Below are 18,334 nucleotides of genomic sequence, written 5' to 3'. Positions count from 1 at the left end.
TCTGCACACCGCTGTTGTACTGCACCTTTATTTGTCTGTTTGTGTCCCACCTGGTAGCTTGCACGATTCTTGCCATTCTCCTTCGACCTCTCTCATCAACTATCTATTTTCGGCTACGGGACTGCCTCTGACTGGAGGTTTTTTGTATGTCGCAACATTCTCGGTAAACCCTAGACACTGTCGTGCGTGAAAAACCCTGGAGGGCGTCCGTTTCTGAGATACTGGCAACTACGATCATACCACACTCAAAGTCGATTAGGTCACTCGTCTTTATCCCATTATAACGTTTAATTGAACAGTAACTGAATGCCTCGATGCCTGTTTGCCTGCTTTTTATAGCATGCCATGGCCACTTGACTCACTGCCTTTAGGAGTGTTCAATTTTTGTGAATGTGGTGGTGTACCTAAAAACTGTCTAGTGAATGTATGTTATATGCATAACATATTATGTTTGTCAGACTGATAGTTGTTTGAGTAGGACACAAAGTATTCTCTCTTGGGTTCAGATATAGTACCGTATGCTCCCCTGTTTGTGTTGAGGCTTGTGTGTGACCCTGCGGTAATTGCAACGGCTGACAATGGAATCGTTTTGGAAGTAGACGTCTGGCATGTGCAGATATCTATGGTTTCAATACATGGCATTTCCTGTCAACTTAGGGGTAGCTAGCAAGGAGCTAACATGGCTGCGCGACTGTTCATGATAGCTAGCTAACCTCAAAGTAAACTAAACAGAGCCATAAGAAAATTATAGGTTACATGACAGAACAATGCATAGCTAGCAGCAACGGGTGCGTTCATGCTAATGTGTCGTGAGTTTATAAGCTAACATGGACCTTGGATCAATGCTGTACAACAATTTGAAAGATGTATCATGGAGCACGACGTCTTTACCCTTAGATCGACTTGTCAGTGTTTATAGACTGCCGCAAATTGTCAAATTGGACAGTGGTAAGGCTATTTTTTGGAGCAATTTAATGTTTTTAGGAGGGGCTAACCAGTTGATTTGCTGCATAAAATGCCAGTTAACTAGCCTCCAACCTAGCTAAGTTGACTGGCTAGTTAATTAGCTAGCTAGCCTAGTTGCATAGCCATAGCGTCTCTGTAACGTTACTCTGTCAATGTTGACATCAACTAGCTACGTTACTGTAGTAAAAGCTTAGCTAGCCTTTAACTAATTAAAGTTTCCAAAATACAATAAATGTATAACAGCTTGTAGCTAGCTAGCTATCTAGATGCACTCCTTGCTATCTTGTTAAGTCTTTATTGTTATCAAGCTTAAACACAACAAGTTAGAAAGTTGGAATGCATCGCAGGAGCCTTTTCTGTAATGGCATAGCTAGCTACCTACCGTACTTGGTACAATGCATGCATACAGAAAAAAAGAACGTTACACTCACTGTAAAATGCAGTCCACCAAGAGTGGGCTGCCTACTAAACTATTGAGCATATGCAGACATTTTCACATTCAAATGGAATTTGGTTTAGGCCTTAATGATATTTATAGTGCAAGGAATGACATTCCACGAGAGAATATTTGTTATTATTTTTAGCTAGCTACATAGGTAGCTAGGTACACTGCATGACCAAAGGTATGTGGACACCTGCTCGTCGAAAATCTCATTCCAAAATCATGGGAAGTTAATAAAGATTTTTTTTACTAGATGTTGGGACATTGCTCCAGGGACTTGCTTCAATTCAGCCATAAGAGTATTAGTGAGGTCAGGCACTGGTGTTGGGCGATTAGGCCTGGCTCACAGTTGGCGTTCCAATTCATCCCAAAGGTGTCGATGGGGTTGAGGTCAGGGCTCTGTGCTAGTAAGTTCTTCCACACCGATCTCAACAAACCATTTCTGTATGGACCTCGCTTTGTGCATGAGGGTATTGTCATGCTGTAGCTTTAGGATTTCCATTCACTGGAACTAAGGGACCTGAACCATGAAAAACAGCCCCAGACCATTATTCCTCCTGCACCAAACTTTACAGTTGGCGCTATGCATCGGGGCAGGTAGCGTTGTCCTGGCATCCCTCAAACCCAGATTCGTCTGTCAGACTGCCAGATGATGAAGCGTGATTCATCACTCCAGAGAATGCGTTTCTACTGCTCCAGAGTCCAATGGCGGTGAGCTTTACATCACTCCAGCTGACGCTTTGCATTGCGCATGGTGTTCTTTGACTTGTGTGTGGCTGCTCGGCCATGGAAACCCATTTCATGAAGCTCCCGAAGAAACAGTTATTGTGCAAAGGCGGTTTGGAACTCGGTAGTGAGTATTGCAACCGAGGACAGATTAATTTTACGCACTCTGCGGTCCCTTTCTGTGAGCTTGTGGCCTACAACTTCGCAGCTGAGCCTTGGTTGCCCCATAGACGTTTCCACTGCACAATATCAGCACTTACAGTTGACTGGGGCAGCTCTAGCATGGCATACATTTTAGTAACTGACTTGTTGGAAAGGTGTCGTCCTTTGACTTGGTTTCTCAAATGACTGCCTCACCTGGTTCACCAACTACTTCTAGGAGTTCAGTGTGTCAAATCGGAGGGCCTGTTGTCCGGACCTCAGGCAGTCTCTCGGGCCGATTATTTTCTCTATACATATCAATGATGTCGCTCTTGCTGCTGGTGATTCTCTGATCCACCTCTATGCAGACAACACCATTCTGTATACATCTGGCCCTTTGGACACTGTTAACAAACCTCCAAACAAGCTTCAATGCCTTACAACACTTCTTCCGTGGCCTCAAACTGCTCTTAAACGCTAGTAAAACTAAATGCATGCTCTCCAACCGATCACTGCCGCACCCGCCCGCCCGACTAGCATCCCTACTCTGGATGGTTCTGACTTAGAATATGTGGACAATTACAAATACCTAGGTGTCTGGTTAGACTGTAAACTCTCCTTCCAGACTCACATTAAGCATCTCCAATCCAAAAGATAATCTAGAATCAGCTTCCTATTTCGCATCAAAGCCTCCTTCACTCATGCTGCCAAACATACCGTCGTAAAACTGACTATCCTACCGATCCTTGACTTTGGCGATGTCATTTACAAAATAGCCCCCAACACTCTACTCAGCAAATTGTATGCAGTCTATAACAGTGTCATCCGTTTTGTCACCAAAGCCCCATATACTACCCACCACTGTGACCTGTATGCTCTCGTTGGCTGGCCCTCGCTAGATATTCGTCGCCAAACCCACTAGTTCCAGGTCATCTATAAGTCTTTGCTAGGTAAAGCCCCGCCATATCTCAACTCACTGGTCACCATAGCAGCACCCACCCGTAGCATGTGCTCCAGCAGGTATATTTCACTGGTCATCCCCAAAGCCAACACCTCCTTTGGCCTTCTTTCCTTCTTGTTCTCTGCTGCCAATGACTGGAACAAATTGCAAAAATCACTGAAGCTGGAGACTCATATCTCCCTCACTAACTTTAAGCATCAGCTGTCAGAGCAGCTTACCGATCACTGCACCTGTACACAGCCCATCTGTAAATAGCCCACCCAACTACCTCATCCCCATATTGTTATTTTAGTTTTTGCTCTTTTTTTTACCCCAGTATTTCTACTTGCACATGTATCACTCCAGTGTTAATGCTCAATTTTAATTATTTTGCCACTATGGCTTATTTATTGCCTTACCTCCCTAATCTTACTACATTTGCTCACACGGTATATCGTTTTTTCTATTGTGTTATTGACTGTACATTTGTTTATCCCATGTGTAACTCTGTTGTTGTTTTATCTTGGCCAGGTCGCAGTTGTAAATTATAACTTGTTCTCAACTGGCCTACCTGGTTCAATGAAGGTGAAATTAAAAATAAAATGACGGTACTATATTGAAAGTCACTGAGCTCTTCGGTATGGCCAATCTACCTACTGTCAATGTTTGTCTATGTAGATGGCATGTCTGTGTGAGCGATTTTATACACCTGTCAGCAATGGATGTGGCTGAAATAGCAGGATCCACTAATTTGAAGGGGTGTCCACATACTTTTGTATATACAGTGTACATAGTTATTTTTTATGCCTCCATAAAAATAATAGTGATATGCAAATCATGTCAAATATAATATTAATGGTGGACTGATAACTAAAGTTCTACATTTCAATGATTGTGATACTACTGAAGTCAAACATTTTGTAAAAATGTATTTTAAAAAAAAAATAAAAAATACAAATGATGGAAGTGATATCATTTGAATCAGTGTCTCTCTTCTCCAGGTGAGTTGGTGGACGGCTTACGAGACCATGACTACCTCTTGATTCATTCCTGTCGGCAATGGACAACAATCACTGCACACAGTCTGGAGGAGGGCCATTATGTCATTGGACCCAAAATAGAGATCCCAGTGCATTATGAAGGTTAGTCAAATCGCTGTTCCATTATGAAATCTACCGTGTCAGAGGTTCACATGGCAATGTTTATTCAGATGTATGTGAATGCCTTACAGAGTAATATTAATCAGTACGCTGCTACCCACTCAACCTAACATCGACTATGACTCTCCTTTGCCACATTCTAGCATATAATTTAACCAACCTATTTTATATCACACAAATAATCCATTATGAACTTTCTAGAGGCTATTCATTTTGGAGTAATACTCACTTTATGTGGACTGATTACAGACAGATATTTTCTTATAGTTTATTTTCTTGTTAACAAGCCTTACAATGCCGTTCTAAAGCCATTTCAGTTAATCAAGAAAAAGACATCTGTACAATCAGTGCTTATAAATCCTGTGCTAGTATAAAATTTGCAACATGCAAACATGCGCATAGTACTGTTTGCTCAGGGAAATAGGTTTAGAACAGGCACAAGCCTGTTTCACTGATCTTAAAAGCCTCTCAGGCTCAAATCAATGATTACACAGATGGGTCCATTTTACATCAATGACTCGCTGCTGCGCCTGCGCCAATCCAACTGTTCTGGCTGATGAATACTCACACACTGACATATGATCAATGCTCTCGCCTCACTTACAGCATAGGGGAAGTGTACTTAGTCAGTGCACCAAACTGTAAAACTGATTCACGGAAACACTGTACGTAACACTGGAACAGTGGGGTTGCAATGAAAACTTGGCCTGGTGCAGACTCAGACTTCTGTTGGGAACCAGGGGTATTCGGATAGTAATGTTCAGTGAGAGATTTCAGAAAATGTTTCCTTTCAAGCACAGACTAAACTAAAACAAGGGCCTATCCTTTCCAGGAACAGAAACAAGGTTACATGCAAGTAAGTTCTGCCATCTTATTCTTTCCACCCCCTCCTGTAGGTCAGTTTAAGCTTCTGGAGCAGGACAGAGATGTCAAGGAGCCGGTGCAGTACTTCAACAGCGTGGAGGAGGTGGCCAAGGCATTTCCCGAACGGGTTTATGTCATGGAGGAAATTACGTTCAATGTGAAGGTCAGTTGCTATTGGTTGATAGTTAATCAAAATATGATTAGTGTTATAAAGTGACTTGCAAATTATGTACGTTTCCCGAATTCTATAGATGTGACATTGTCATAGTAGGAGTTCAATTGGAGTGTTTTTAAGGGGTTAGAGATGTGATTTTTAGGCAATGAGACTACAAGCTAACACGTTCTTGTCTCACAGATGGCTTCAGGCGAATGCAACGAGGACACGGAGGTGTACAACATCACACTAAGCACCGGTGATGAGCTCACCCTCATGGGCCAGGCAGAGATCCTCTACGCCAAGGCGTCCAAGGAGAAGTCGCGCTTCAACACAATCTTCAAGAAGATCAGCAAACTTAACTCCATCAGCAAGATGGCAAACCGTGGCAAGATGCCCTGCCTCATCTGCATGAACCACCGGACCAACGAGAGTGTCAGCCTGCCCTTCCAGTGTAAGGGCCGCTTCAGCACCTGCAGCCCGCTAGAGCTCCAGATGCAGGAGGGCGAGCACACCATCCGTGACATTGTGGAAAAGACCCGTCTGCCCGTCAACGTCACTGTGCCTGGCAGCCCGCCGCGCAACCAGCACGACCTGCACCTGATCCGCGAGGGCCACCGCTACAAGTTTGTCAACATCCAGACCAAAACGGTGGTGGTGGGCTGCGTGCTGCGCAGTAACAAGATCCTCCCTGTCCACTTCCCGCTCCACATGGCCTCCATGCCCAAGTTCATCATCCCTGAAGGACTGCTGCAAAGTGAGCTGTGGCTGGACACCATGGTGCACCGCTGGTTCACCTTTTGCCAGGAGCAGTTTGACATTGATGACTATTCCCGTGCTGTGCGCGATGTCAGGACCGACTGGAACGACGTCGACGGGAAGAGCCCCAAGAAGAGCAGTGGGAGCGGTAGTAGCAACAGCAATGGCTGCCCCTCCCACATGCACGTGCCCAGCTCTCTCACGTACGCCCGCGACGAGCTTACCCAGTCATTCCACCGACTGTCTGTGTGCGTCTACGGCAACAATCTACACAGCAACAGCGAGGTCAACCTGCAGGGCTTCATGACGCTGTGTGGGGACTGGGCGCTCCTGCCGCCCGAGGGCGTGCCGGTTGACTCGGTCGACACAGAGTACCTCTTACCTGAGCTGCTGGAGAACATGAGCCAGTCCGTCCTTAAGTCGGATGTGCCCTACGAGGAGCTGTGGCTGGACCACTTGAGATCAAGTCGGGGAGGAGGGCACAGTGTTGGCGGCGAGGACCCGAGAAGCACCAGCAACACGATCTGCACCTCCATGGCGGTCCTATCGTACCCTGTCTCCTCCAGTCATGTGGGCCCAATGATCAGCTCTGAAATCTGTCTACCTCCGCCCCCAGTCCCTCCAAAGTCCGATGCTGTGAGTACACATGAATTCCATCACCATGGCTACATTTACCAACTAATATGAAATGATTATTATTATTGCCAAGCAAATTGAGGAAAATATTTAAAATTACTGATATAATTTCAGATGTAGTGTTTGAGACATTACATTGTAACTACAATTTAATATTCTTTCTGGTGTAAACAGCCTCTCGCAGCTAAAAACAAGAAAATGATGAACGCTGTAATCATTTGTAATGTTAGTTGATTTTCCTTCACCTTCCTCTCCAGGTGAAGGAAGAATGTCGTCTATTGAACGCCCCTCCCATTCCCCCCCGAAGTTCCAAGCAGATGATGTCCACCCCAACGATGTCCACCACAACGCCGGCTGGAGCTAAGGCGCGGCAGACGGAAACGCGCTCTCCAAGCCCTACTCTCTCCTACTACGCCTCAGGCCTACACAGCATGTAAGGACTGGGGGGCAAATCCCAATATGTAGCCTCATCCTTTGCACACACCTCCCATTGAGTTCAATGCATGATATAAACTAAGGTTCCATGTCTCACATACGCCGCTTAAGGATTTGGCCCTGCACAGTCTATAGTTTTTATTCTGGTCCTATATTATACATTGAAATGCCAATAAATAGTACTTATGTACACACTTCCTTACATATTGCTGACTAGTTAATAGCTTTTGTTTCCCTCCCAATGGTCTGGAGTGTTGGGCTTTGTAACATTATTTCAGAATACTTTAGTAGTGTTTAATCTCAACTTGTACCTAGTTCTTTTCACTAACTTTGGTATTTTTCTTTTGCTACCAGCAGTGGAGGAGAGAATGAAGTGACCGAGGCGGAGGAGCAGAACCACGTGTGTTACCCCTGTAACTGGGTCAAGACCAACGAGGACAGCCCGACAACGTCTCACGTGAGCCCACCGTTCGACAGCGTCCCTTCTAGACTATCGTGGCCCAACAGCTTCTGTGGACAGGCTTCTCAAGGCATGGAGGAGTTCCTGCCCATCCACTGTCAAAGTTACTACAGCTATCCCCGAAAAAGACCCCTGGGCACGCCTAAGTCGCCATGCACTTCCAGCCTTTTTGACTTTGACGGAAGAGAGCAGAGCAGTAACGCCGTCCCCTTCAAAGCCTCGTACACTAATCAGTTTTGCACCAAGTCGTCGAGCTACACCCTGGAAATGTACAGAGATAATACTATTGAAGAATGTAACACTAAACAAAGCCTGTCGTGCCCCATCTTGCCCCCGAGGACCCCCAAATCAAACGAGACAAGTAAAGGTACAGATGCAGTCAAAGGTACGGAGCAGGACACTCTAAAGTGCCTGGTCAGCCAACAACACGATCAGGTCACAACGACAGACATATTCTCTATTTCCTATCCGCCACTCCCCCCACCGTCACTATCCTCCCTCTCTGCACCAGCCCCCGAAGGACCTTGGCAACCACCCACCAACCTATCTGGACTCTCCATCGAAGAGGTGTCCAAATCGCTACGGTTCATTGGCCTCTCCGACGACATTGTGTCTTTGTTCGTCACGGAGAAAATCGATGGAAATCTTCTGCTGCAGCTTACGGAAGAGATTCTGTCGGAGGACTTCAAGTTAAGCAAACTCCAAGTGAAGAAACTTATGCAGTTTATTAACGGTTGGAGGCCTAAAATATAACCTAACCCTTTAACAAAAGTACTAGTCTAGGAAGAAAAAAAAACATGCAATGTGCTGTGAATGCCGGCGTAAACTTTTGCCTTTAATTTTGTACTCTGGAGGTTGTTTCATAGCATGAGTTGGCCAGACGATTTTCCTCAACATTCTGAAACAACTCTGCATATTCTAGTTCTTCGAGAAAGATAACACTTGAATTGGGCATGGTATATAACTGACTATATAATCTCTCTCAATAACCCATAGTCCACTTTAAGCTTTCTTGTGGAACCAGAAAACCAAGAGTAATCTCAGTGTATCTGGAAGTTGGCTGCTTAACTTGTTGATCCAGCTCTCCGAAGTCCAACCCTGGTAACCATTACAGTTATCTAACTATGTCACAGGGATGTGTTGTGTATTAACTCTTGTCATGTTCTATTATGTTTGATTTCCTCTTTGTCCTCTTTAGGGACATTTTCCCTCAACTCTGTTACTACCTGCTTTAACCCAAAGCCCTTCCACAGAAGTAATTGGAGGTTATTAATGAAAGTTTGCGATAGCAGGCACAGCTGCTAAATCCAAGCGATGGCATTTAACTCATAACAGTGTGCACTTGTTGCCTTATTATAATACTGACTTAATATGCAAGTAACAACAACCAATACAATGTAACTTCAGATTCTGCAAGATGCACTTGTCAAAAAAAAAAAGACTTTACCAGGTCAAATGGACTGTACAATCAACTCATGATATTGTGAAAAACCACAAAGTTTTTTAGCAACGTTGACTTTACGTGTAATAGCTAAAGAAGGGGAAGCTTTGGGGATCAAGAAGGAACTATGTACCATTACAGAAGGAACATGTATTTGACTAAATGAAATGGAGAAATTGTTATATAGACTGCAAGGATATGTTACATTGAAAATATTGAATTACTGAAATAGCTATTGATTAATTTGATATAAACTGAACTAACAATATTTTCCCTTTTTATTGTGCACATTCACAAATACAGACTTTCTCAAACTTGAAACAGACCAGACTAATCTGCCTTAATTTAACCCACCACAGAACTTTAACTAAACTAAATTTAGCTTGGGGCCGTTCAAGAGGGTGCTGCATTATGGAACGTTCAGATAGATAGATAGATATATATGTATTCTATAGCACAGATGATTGTCATGTATAGAAAAGAGAATCATGTTGCCTCTATTCATTACATGTATATCTGCTATGTTCTGAATGTTTCACCTCACTGAATACACCTCAGGTGTAATTTTTCCTTTGTGTTTTTGTGTCATGAATTAGTGTAATGTTATGCAAGTGATAAAAGGGTGGTAAGTAATTGTAACTGTAAAATGACCAGTAGCACAGGACTAAACTGTAAAATGCTCATCGACAAACTCTGTTGTCATGGAAAAACTGACATTGTTTATGAACAACCCCTATTATATTTTGACTTAACTTTCTATGGTTGTGTATGATCAATAAAAATGGACACATTGTCTTGTCTTTTGGCTGAGTTACAATGACGACAACCTTTACACCTGGAAAGGTTGTTGGAAGGAATGCGTGTGGGTTCGATTCCCACGGGGGCCAGTACTAAGAAGAGAAAAGAAGTCAAAGTCTATGCACACAGGTCGCTCTGAGCGTCTGCTAAATGACAAACAAAATAAGGCTTCATGTACCAACTTCATAATCTGTCAGAAACAACATTGGCACAATAACATGAGCAACAGTCATTGACCCTGTGAATACTATAGGAATGCATGCTTTGTTTCTCCCTTGAAGAAATCCCTGATCCAGAATCATTTCTTGTACCTTTAATGTTTTGTTGGGTCAGTGATTACTTCAAGGAAGGAAGAGCGTGTTTTTGAAGTATTAGAACACGGTTAAGTTTTGTCTCGGAGGAGCATCTCATTAGTAGGTGTGTGTGTTTCAGATCATGGGTTCCCAGCCCACCAGAATGTTGGGGTCCATGGCCTGGTCCAGCAGACAGTCCACCTGGCTCTATACCGACAGGCCCTAGGGCTCCTGCCCACCCAGAACGTTGGGGTCCATGGCCTGGTCCAGCAGACAGTCCAGCTGGCTCTATACCGACAGGCCCTAGGGCCCCAGCCCACCCAGGATGTTGGGGTCCATGGCCTGGTCCAGCAGACAGTCCACCTGGCTCTATACCGACAGGCCCTAGGGCTCCTGCCCACCCAGAACGTTGGAGTCCATGGCCTGGTCCAGCAGACGGTCCACCTGGCTCTATACCGACAGGCCCTAGGGCCCCAGAATGTTGGGGTCCATGGCTTGGTCCGGCAAACAGTCCACTAAGAGCTCTATTCAATCTGTATGGCTGAAGGGTTACAGATTTCACAATAGAAATGTAAAGGTGATTTCCGATTGAGCCGACATGAGCAGCGTTTTCCGTGAACGCCTTCCGTCTCACGCCTAACGTGAGACCGTCTAACGCCTTTAAATTTCAATCGCGCTGTAATGCAGGACTTCAGCGATACAGATTGAATAGAGTCCTAAATGTCCGGTTCAGCCATCCTGCCATAGAAATGTTTAAGGCTGGAACGCAAACAAACGCAGATAAATTACTTGTGCATAGGTGATTTCTGCTTTAGCCGACATCCGTGGAGTTCACGGCAAATAGACCTCAGCAAATGTCTGGAAAACTGCCTTTAAAAGGAAATTGTTGTGCACAGGTCGTTAATCTGCATTAGATTGAATCCTGGTCAAAGTGTTTTCGTTATCTTTACTCTGATACTGCCCATGCAAAGCTGACAGTCTGCACTTTAACCTCAGTCATTGTATCATTCCAAATCCAAAGTGCTGGAGTACAGAGCCAAAACAACAACAGCAAAAATGTGTCACTGTCCCACTCCTTTTGTTCTTCTAATACACTATGGGGTGATAGGCGTACAGTAGTTAATGAGTAACATCTAATCCAGGACCAGCAAACTTAAAAACATTGAAGCACTGTGACTTGTTGGATAGTAGTCCTGGTGTTGTGTTTATTTAGTATTATTTTTTTAAATTAATCAGCTGGATTTTATCAACATTCTTCTCAATGCATGACCTTGTTGTAAAGCTTCACTGTCTTAACATAGTCTACAACTATTTTATTGTATTATCATACAGTATGCAATACTGGTTAGTTATAGCCAACCCACAATATAGCAGAGATAGCAAAAATGCAAGTATTACAAATGCAGATATCAGTATTTCAGGAACATTCCACGATACTACCAGTGGAAAAAAATGTCAAAGGCTCCAACTCGCAAGATGGAGGATGCTCTTGTCTGGGTAGTAGCCTAGCGGTTAAGAGGTTTGGCCAGTAACTGAAAAGTTGCTGGTTCGAATCCCAGAGCTGACTAGGTGAAATCTGTCGATGTGCCCTTGAGCAAAGCACTTAACCCTAATTGCTCCTGTAAGTCGCTCTGGATAAGAGTGTCTGCTAAAGTGACTAAACTATAAATCTCATGAACCTGTTCACATCCCTCAGTAGCTCCTCATGGATCCTCTTCTTCTAAGTATCTTGCTCACAGGCACAACAGTACAGTAGATGATACCTGGGATCGGAAACCAGCAGCTTGCCACCAACATAATGTTGAATATTTAAGGCATAATCATCTCTTTTTATTTTGATGTGAGGATACAGAATCAATAGACGGTATTGCCCTCAGGTAGCATGATTTTGGTCTCAGGTTCAGGAATGGCTGAAAATGCATAACATTGAGGATTTGATGACAGCGTGACAGCTGGTCACATTTTCAATGCTAACCCTGTAGAATCAGCAACGACGCCGGTCCCATGCATGTGTTCATTTTCGAACGCTTCCTCAAGGAATTATTATGTTGTCTTAACCTGTATATTTTAGACCTAGAATGGTGGGGGACAAATAGGAGCCAACCTGTGGTTAGGTGTGAGGGTGAAGCGTGGCCATTGACTCAATGCAGGGTGAGGCTATAGGTCTAGGCTGAGGGTGTCTTAAAATGAGCACCATACCAACCAGTTATCCTGAATCCACATGATGTTGTACATCCTTCCTGCAGGCTGGAGAGGGATGGGAGATGAAGGCTATGCGGGATTTCCAAAGAAAGTTCAGTAACGCATCTTCTATTGAGAACAACAAAGATGTCTGTAATGTTTCAAGAGAAAAATCAATCAACCACTTGTCGTTACATTTACTCACTATTACTTAAAAAATATAAAAGGTAATTCCATATTTCACAAAAATCACAGCATTTATAGTTCAACCCAAAAAGTATGAATTTGACTAAAATCCTAGATCACTGTGATTCAAGTCAATCTAGTGTGTACCAGCCTGACGTTGCTGGCCATAGCCTCAGATGTAGCTGGCCTTAGAATAAAACAAAGCTGAGAAAACACGCTAATGTAGGTTCTTAATCCCTATTACCCACTTATAGCCTAGTTAATGCAACCAGTGGGGTAAAGTACTTAAGTAAAAATACTCGTTTTTTGGGGGTACCTGTACTTTACTATTTATATTTTTGACAACTTTTACTTCATTACATTCCTTAAAAATATTGTACTTTTTACTCCATACATTTTCCTTGACACCCAAAAGTGCTCGTTACATTTTGAATGCTTAGCAGGACAGAAAATGGTCCAATTCACACACTTATCAACCGAACATCCCTGGTCATCCCTACTGCCTCTGATCTGGCAGACTCACTAAACACATGCTTAGTATGTAAATTAAGTCTGAATGTTGGAGTGTGCCCCTGACTTAACATACATTTTAAAAACAAGAAAATGGTGCCATCTGGTTTGCTTATAAGGAATTTGAAATGATTTTACATTTGATACTTAAGTATATTTTAAACCAAATACTTTTAGACTTTTACTCAAGTAGAATTTTACTGGGTGACTTTGACTTAAGTCATTTTCTATTAAGGTATTTTTATAATTTACTCAAGTATGACAGTTAGTTACTTTATCCGACACTGAATGCAACCAAATGAATGGAAAAAATTAAGCAGAATTTAGGATATGTAAGGGATTTCCTCCTCTTCTTCTGAAGAGGAGAGGCGAGAAGGATCGGAGGACCAAAATGCAGCGTGGTTATTTATAAACATATTTAATGAAAGATGAAAACGTGAACAAAATAAGAAAACGTGGAAAACCCGAAACAGTCCTAACTGGTGCAAAACACAGAGACAGGAACAAACACCCACAAACAAACAGTGAAACCCAGGCTACCTAAGTATGATTCTCAATCAGAGACAACTAATGACACCTGCCTCTGATTGAGAACCATACTAGGCTGAAACATAGAAATCCCCAAATCATAGAAAAACAAACATAGACTGCCCACCCCAACTCACGCCCTGACCATATTAAATAATGACAAAACAAAGGAAATAAAGGTCAGAACGTGACAGGATAGATGAAATGGACACAACAAAAATATGTAAAAACAGGTGTCCACAGTTTGTGTCCAACAGGTGTCCAACAGGTGTCCCAGCAAGCTATGCAGGTCAGGCTCACTCAGCAACAGTACGTGAACAACAAGAAGAGATGGTACAGCTCGCCGAGACTACGCTCTGTGCTGCCACAGCTCACATCCCAGTCTATAGCTAGTCTCTCTCCCACTAAGCCAGCCCCTACAGAGCCCTCATCCTGAGGTACCCTTCCAGCAGATAGAGATTTGCTGGCACCCCCACGGCCCATGTCAGAGCTGGTTGAGCATACGAAGCCATCATGCAACTAAGAAGATACGGCTTGAGATGGACAGTCTGACAACAGTGAGTAGCCTGACCCCCTAGCGTGTCCTCCAGTATTTGATGAGTCACTACTGCTGTGTCATCAGAGTGACACTCCAAGCCTAGTGCGGCTACCAAGAGCCTCCTCCAGCAGCTATGAGTTTCCTCAGTCCCGGCGCTCACTCCACCTGTTAGGAGGCTACTCCTCCACCAGTGGTTCAGCTAAAAGAAATACCTACCTGTCAGCTCCAAGACACTGCCAGTGTTGAGTACCAGCCCACTGACAGTGCCAGGGTGTGTCTACCCGTCCCTGCCATTGGTTCTCAGTTTTCCCTCAGAATGGGTATCCAGCCTGTTCCTGACAAGGTGTTTCAGTCTGCCGCCACGAAGGATCTATCGGTCAACAGCAGCCTGAAACCAAGCACTGTTCCAGAGTTTCCACCTGCTCCTGCTACTGAGCCGAAGTTAATCAACGAGGTGGACTCTTCAGCTGCTCCAGCTACAGAGCATCGCCAGCAGTAGCCACTGTGGTGCCCCAGACCAACATGGTACTACAGCCCTCTCCGGCCACAGGTACTCTGGCTACACCTGTCCTGGAGCCCAGACCAGCTACCACAAATGGGGCCCAGTCTGCCCCTTCCCAAGGGTTACTGCTGATCCCTACAAAGCTAACCCATTCTTCCCTCAAGTTCCTGAATGCGACTGACTATGGAGCCGAGCCTACCCTGTGCTCTAGTCTCCTGTCTGTTTCTGCTATAGGAGCTCAGCCTACCCCTATCAAGTCAGCCTCACTGTCTGCCAGGCATGAGGAGCAGCCTTCTCCACCCACGAGGGCCCGGCCTGCTTCCGTCATCGTAGACTCGCTCCCTCCTACCCGGGCAGCCCAGCTGGACCTGAAGGTACAACCTGGCCCTGTCTTCAGGTCACCAGCTCCTGCAACAGAGAGCCATCGTGTTTCAGCCATAGGCCCACAGACCGCCATTCATCAGCCAGCATGTCCCTGGTTTCCACCAGCCGCAGCCCAGGGATCCTCAGCCACTGTCCCAGTATCTCTTCCACCAACTGCAGCCCATGGGCCACCACCTGGCTTTACACTGAGTCATCCCTGTTTCAGTTAGGGGGGCTTCACTAGAAGCCAACGACAAGCCCCCACCTGCCCCTGATGAGGAGCCAAGTTCATCTCTAGCCACTGGTCCTCCACTTGGCCCTGGATTCCAGACACTGGCTGCACATGCAGTGCGGTTCCCACTTACCTCAGTACAAAGAGTCCAGCCAAGCTACGTTGGGGATCTCCCACCTGGTTTTGAGGGGGAGTCCATCATGGCTTCCTCCACAGGGGTTGCTTCAGCCTCCACCCTGAGGTCCCAGTCAGTCCTCGCCAGCAAGGTCCTCTCCGATCCTGTGGGGGAGCCTCCGCCTGCTCCTCGTCTGAGACTTTCAGCGACGCCTCATGAGAGGCCAGAGCTTGACCCTGACTTCTGGGCCCTTCAGTCCTCTGCCCTGCAACCTCCACTAGTCCCTGCCTGTGAGTTCCATCCTGGCTCAGTCGGGGAGCCGCAATCTGCCAGTCGTCGAGAACCCTCTGCAGCTCTAGCCCAGGGTCCACAGTCACACCCTGCCTGGGGAGCTCTGCTGCCTTTTCTGGAGAACACGTCTGTCCCTGCTGTGAGACCTCAGCTCAGCTCGATTATCAGCTCAGGTTTAGCTCCTGACCCTAAGACTCAGTTTCTCCTCGTCTGGAGGTCCCTGCCTGATCCGGTTGGGGAGTCTCCACCAGAGCCGGAGCCCTTTACGCTGTCCCCCATAGAGCTACTACCTGGCCCTGCTCTAAGGGTCAAGGCAGCTCCTACCAATGGAGCCCAGAGCCCTCCCTCATTCGAGTTTCAGACTGTGTCAGCCCCAGAGACTGCTTCCTCTGACAAGTCTTCTTCCCCTAGTACAGATACCCTGCTGGTAACCCCAACTGCCTCTGATAATCAGTTACTGGAGACCTGTTGGACCATGTAGTAGGACTTGCCTGCCAGCCTTTACTTGCCATGGTGTCCTGCTCTTAGTTATTAGTCAGGCCATGTTGCCAGTCCTTTACGTGCCCCTGTCCTTAGCTCCCCAGTCACTAGACACTCAGGTGTCCCTGGTGCCCTATTAGCTAAGCAGTCAGGTGTTCCCCCTAGTTTCCTGCCAGCTGACACCCTAGTAGTTTGAACTGTTTCTTGCTGTTGGAACAAAGCAGCGTTCCATCAGTTACATTCACCCCTAGACACTGGTCTTATGTCTGTTAGGTTTGGGTAAGACATGTAAGAATTAAGATAGTCAAGTTAAGTATTGACCCTTTCTTAGGAGTGAATTAACATAGTGAATTCAGGGGCGTCTGTACAAAAAGCTGTGAAGTTTTTGTAGTTAATCATATCAGTAATGTTAGTTCAATGTTAGCTCCGCCCACCGAGGAAGTGGAGCAGAGCACGCTGGGCGATTTCCAGCTTAGAGAAGAAGATCAGCTCGGGAGAAGTCAAATGAGAGAAAGTTCCAGCCATCCTTGTGTTTTCCCACCAGTTAGCTTTCATTGTGTTAGCCAAGACCAGTGTGCATCCTTGTTGATATACCATACACACACGCACACACACTTTGGTTGAAGCAAGTTGCCAGACCACTAAGTGCCTTAGCCCATCCGTACTACACACACTGTGCGTTGCTGTTCTGTGCCTGTGCATCTTCAGCATTATTAAACCATCTCAACTGGAATCCTACCTGTCTGTCATCTGTACCCTTACCAGCACATGGGATTGAACACATGAAATAAAACCTAACCTAAAGAATATACAGTCCACCAAGTCCTCACTTATAGGGGGTGCTGTTTTGAAGCCACAGCGCCTCCATCTTGGCACCCCCACCATTGTAAACAATATTTTGTATGCTATAGAAATGTATTCATGAATGTCTACATTTGTTTTTGCCACATTTATTGAATTACAGACACCTGCATGCATACTTTTAAATTATATTATGTGAGGTAAACATACAAATAAAATGTATATAAAAACAAGATCCTTAAAGTACACTGAGCAAAAATATAAACGCAACATGTAAAGCGTTGGTCCCATGTTCCATTATTTGAAATAAAAAATCTCAGAAAGGTTCCATACGCACAAAAAGCTAATTTTGTGCACAAATGTGTTCACATCCCTGTAGGTGAGCATTTCTCCTTTTCCAAAACAATCCATCCACCTGACAGGTGTGGCATATCAATAAGCTGCTTAAACAGCATGATCATTTCACAGGTACACCTTGTGCTGGGGACAATAAAAGGACACTTTAAAATGTGCAGTTTTGTCACACAACGCCACAGATGTCTCAAGTTGAGGGAGTGTGCAATTGGCATGCTGACTGCAGGAATGTCCACCAGAGCTGTTGCCAGATAATTGAATGTTAATTTCTCTACCATAAACTGCCTGCAATGTCGTTTTAGAGAATTTGGCAGTACATCCAAACAGCCTCACAACCCAGCCCAGGACCTCCACATCCGGCGTAAGGAGTATTGCTGTCTTTAATAAAGCCCCATTTGCGCAGAAAAACACATTCTGAATGTCCCTCCAAGGACCACCAATAGTTACACCTCTGCCCAGTCCTGTGAAATCCATTGATTAGGACGTAATACATGTATTTCAATTGACTGATTTTCTTATATGAACTGTAACTCTGAAAAATCTTAGACATTTTTGCATGTTGCATTTATATTTTTGTTCAGTATATATATATATTTTAAATTAGTAATGTTATTGTCCCTACTACAACAATAAAAATACTTAAATACATGTAATATAGAATGTAACAATGTAATATATAATTCCATTCATTCCTGGATCCATATGCTTGCAACCAGAAATAACTCTCAACAGTGATGTTCTTCAAATCAAATCAAATTGTATTTGTCACATACACATGGTTAGCAGATGTTAATGCGAGTGTAGCGAAATGCTTGTGTGATGTTCTTGACACTCCCACCAAAGGTATATTCACAACCGTTGCATGATGTTCACACATGCACACATTTAGTTTGTAAGTCACTCTTGTTAGTCACCCTGACTCATATATTTAAAACTGCAAACATTTCTCTCCACCCTATGGCAACATGAACAGAATTACAGGAAATGTACTCTCCGCTGTCAAGGGGAGGGCGCTAAAATATTTTGCTAGCTACAAAT

The 18,334-nt window shown here is 44.6% G+C and overlaps 1 protein-coding gene across 2 annotated transcripts; it reads left to right on the top strand.

The window, feature by feature from the left end:
* Positions 1 to 568: 568 nt before the first annotated feature.
* Positions 569 to 9,917, top strand: LOC110489710 (GRB2-associated and regulator of MAPK protein 1). Of its 2 annotated transcripts, none has more exons than XM_021562491.3 (6): positions 569 to 948; positions 4,217 to 4,357; positions 5,272 to 5,402; positions 5,595 to 6,788; positions 7,046 to 7,221; positions 7,581 to 9,917. In XM_021562491.3, exons 1-6 carry the CDS (start codon positions 828 to 830, stop codon positions 8,434 to 8,436), a joined length of 2,619 nt encoding a protein of 872 aa, XP_021418166.3. In that variant the 5' UTR covers positions 569 to 827; the 3' UTR covers positions 8,437 to 9,917. The 2 variants fall into 2 exon arrangements, with proteins under 2 accessions (XP_021418166.3, XP_021418165.3); XM_021562490.3 differs by having other exon boundaries at positions 605 to 948; positions 7,578 to 9,917.
* Positions 9,918 to 18,334: the final 8,417 nt, after the last annotated feature.

Source organism: Oncorhynchus mykiss, chromosome 15 (genome assembly GCF_057628025.1).
Source record: "Oncorhynchus mykiss isolate SJ-2025 chromosome 15, ASM5762802v1, whole genome shotgun sequence".
NCBI lineage: Eukaryota > Metazoa > Chordata > Actinopteri > Salmoniformes > Salmonidae > Oncorhynchus > Oncorhynchus mykiss.
The sequence above is the reverse complement of the archived record's forward strand: the minus strand, read 5'-3'. Positions and strand labels throughout refer to the sequence as shown.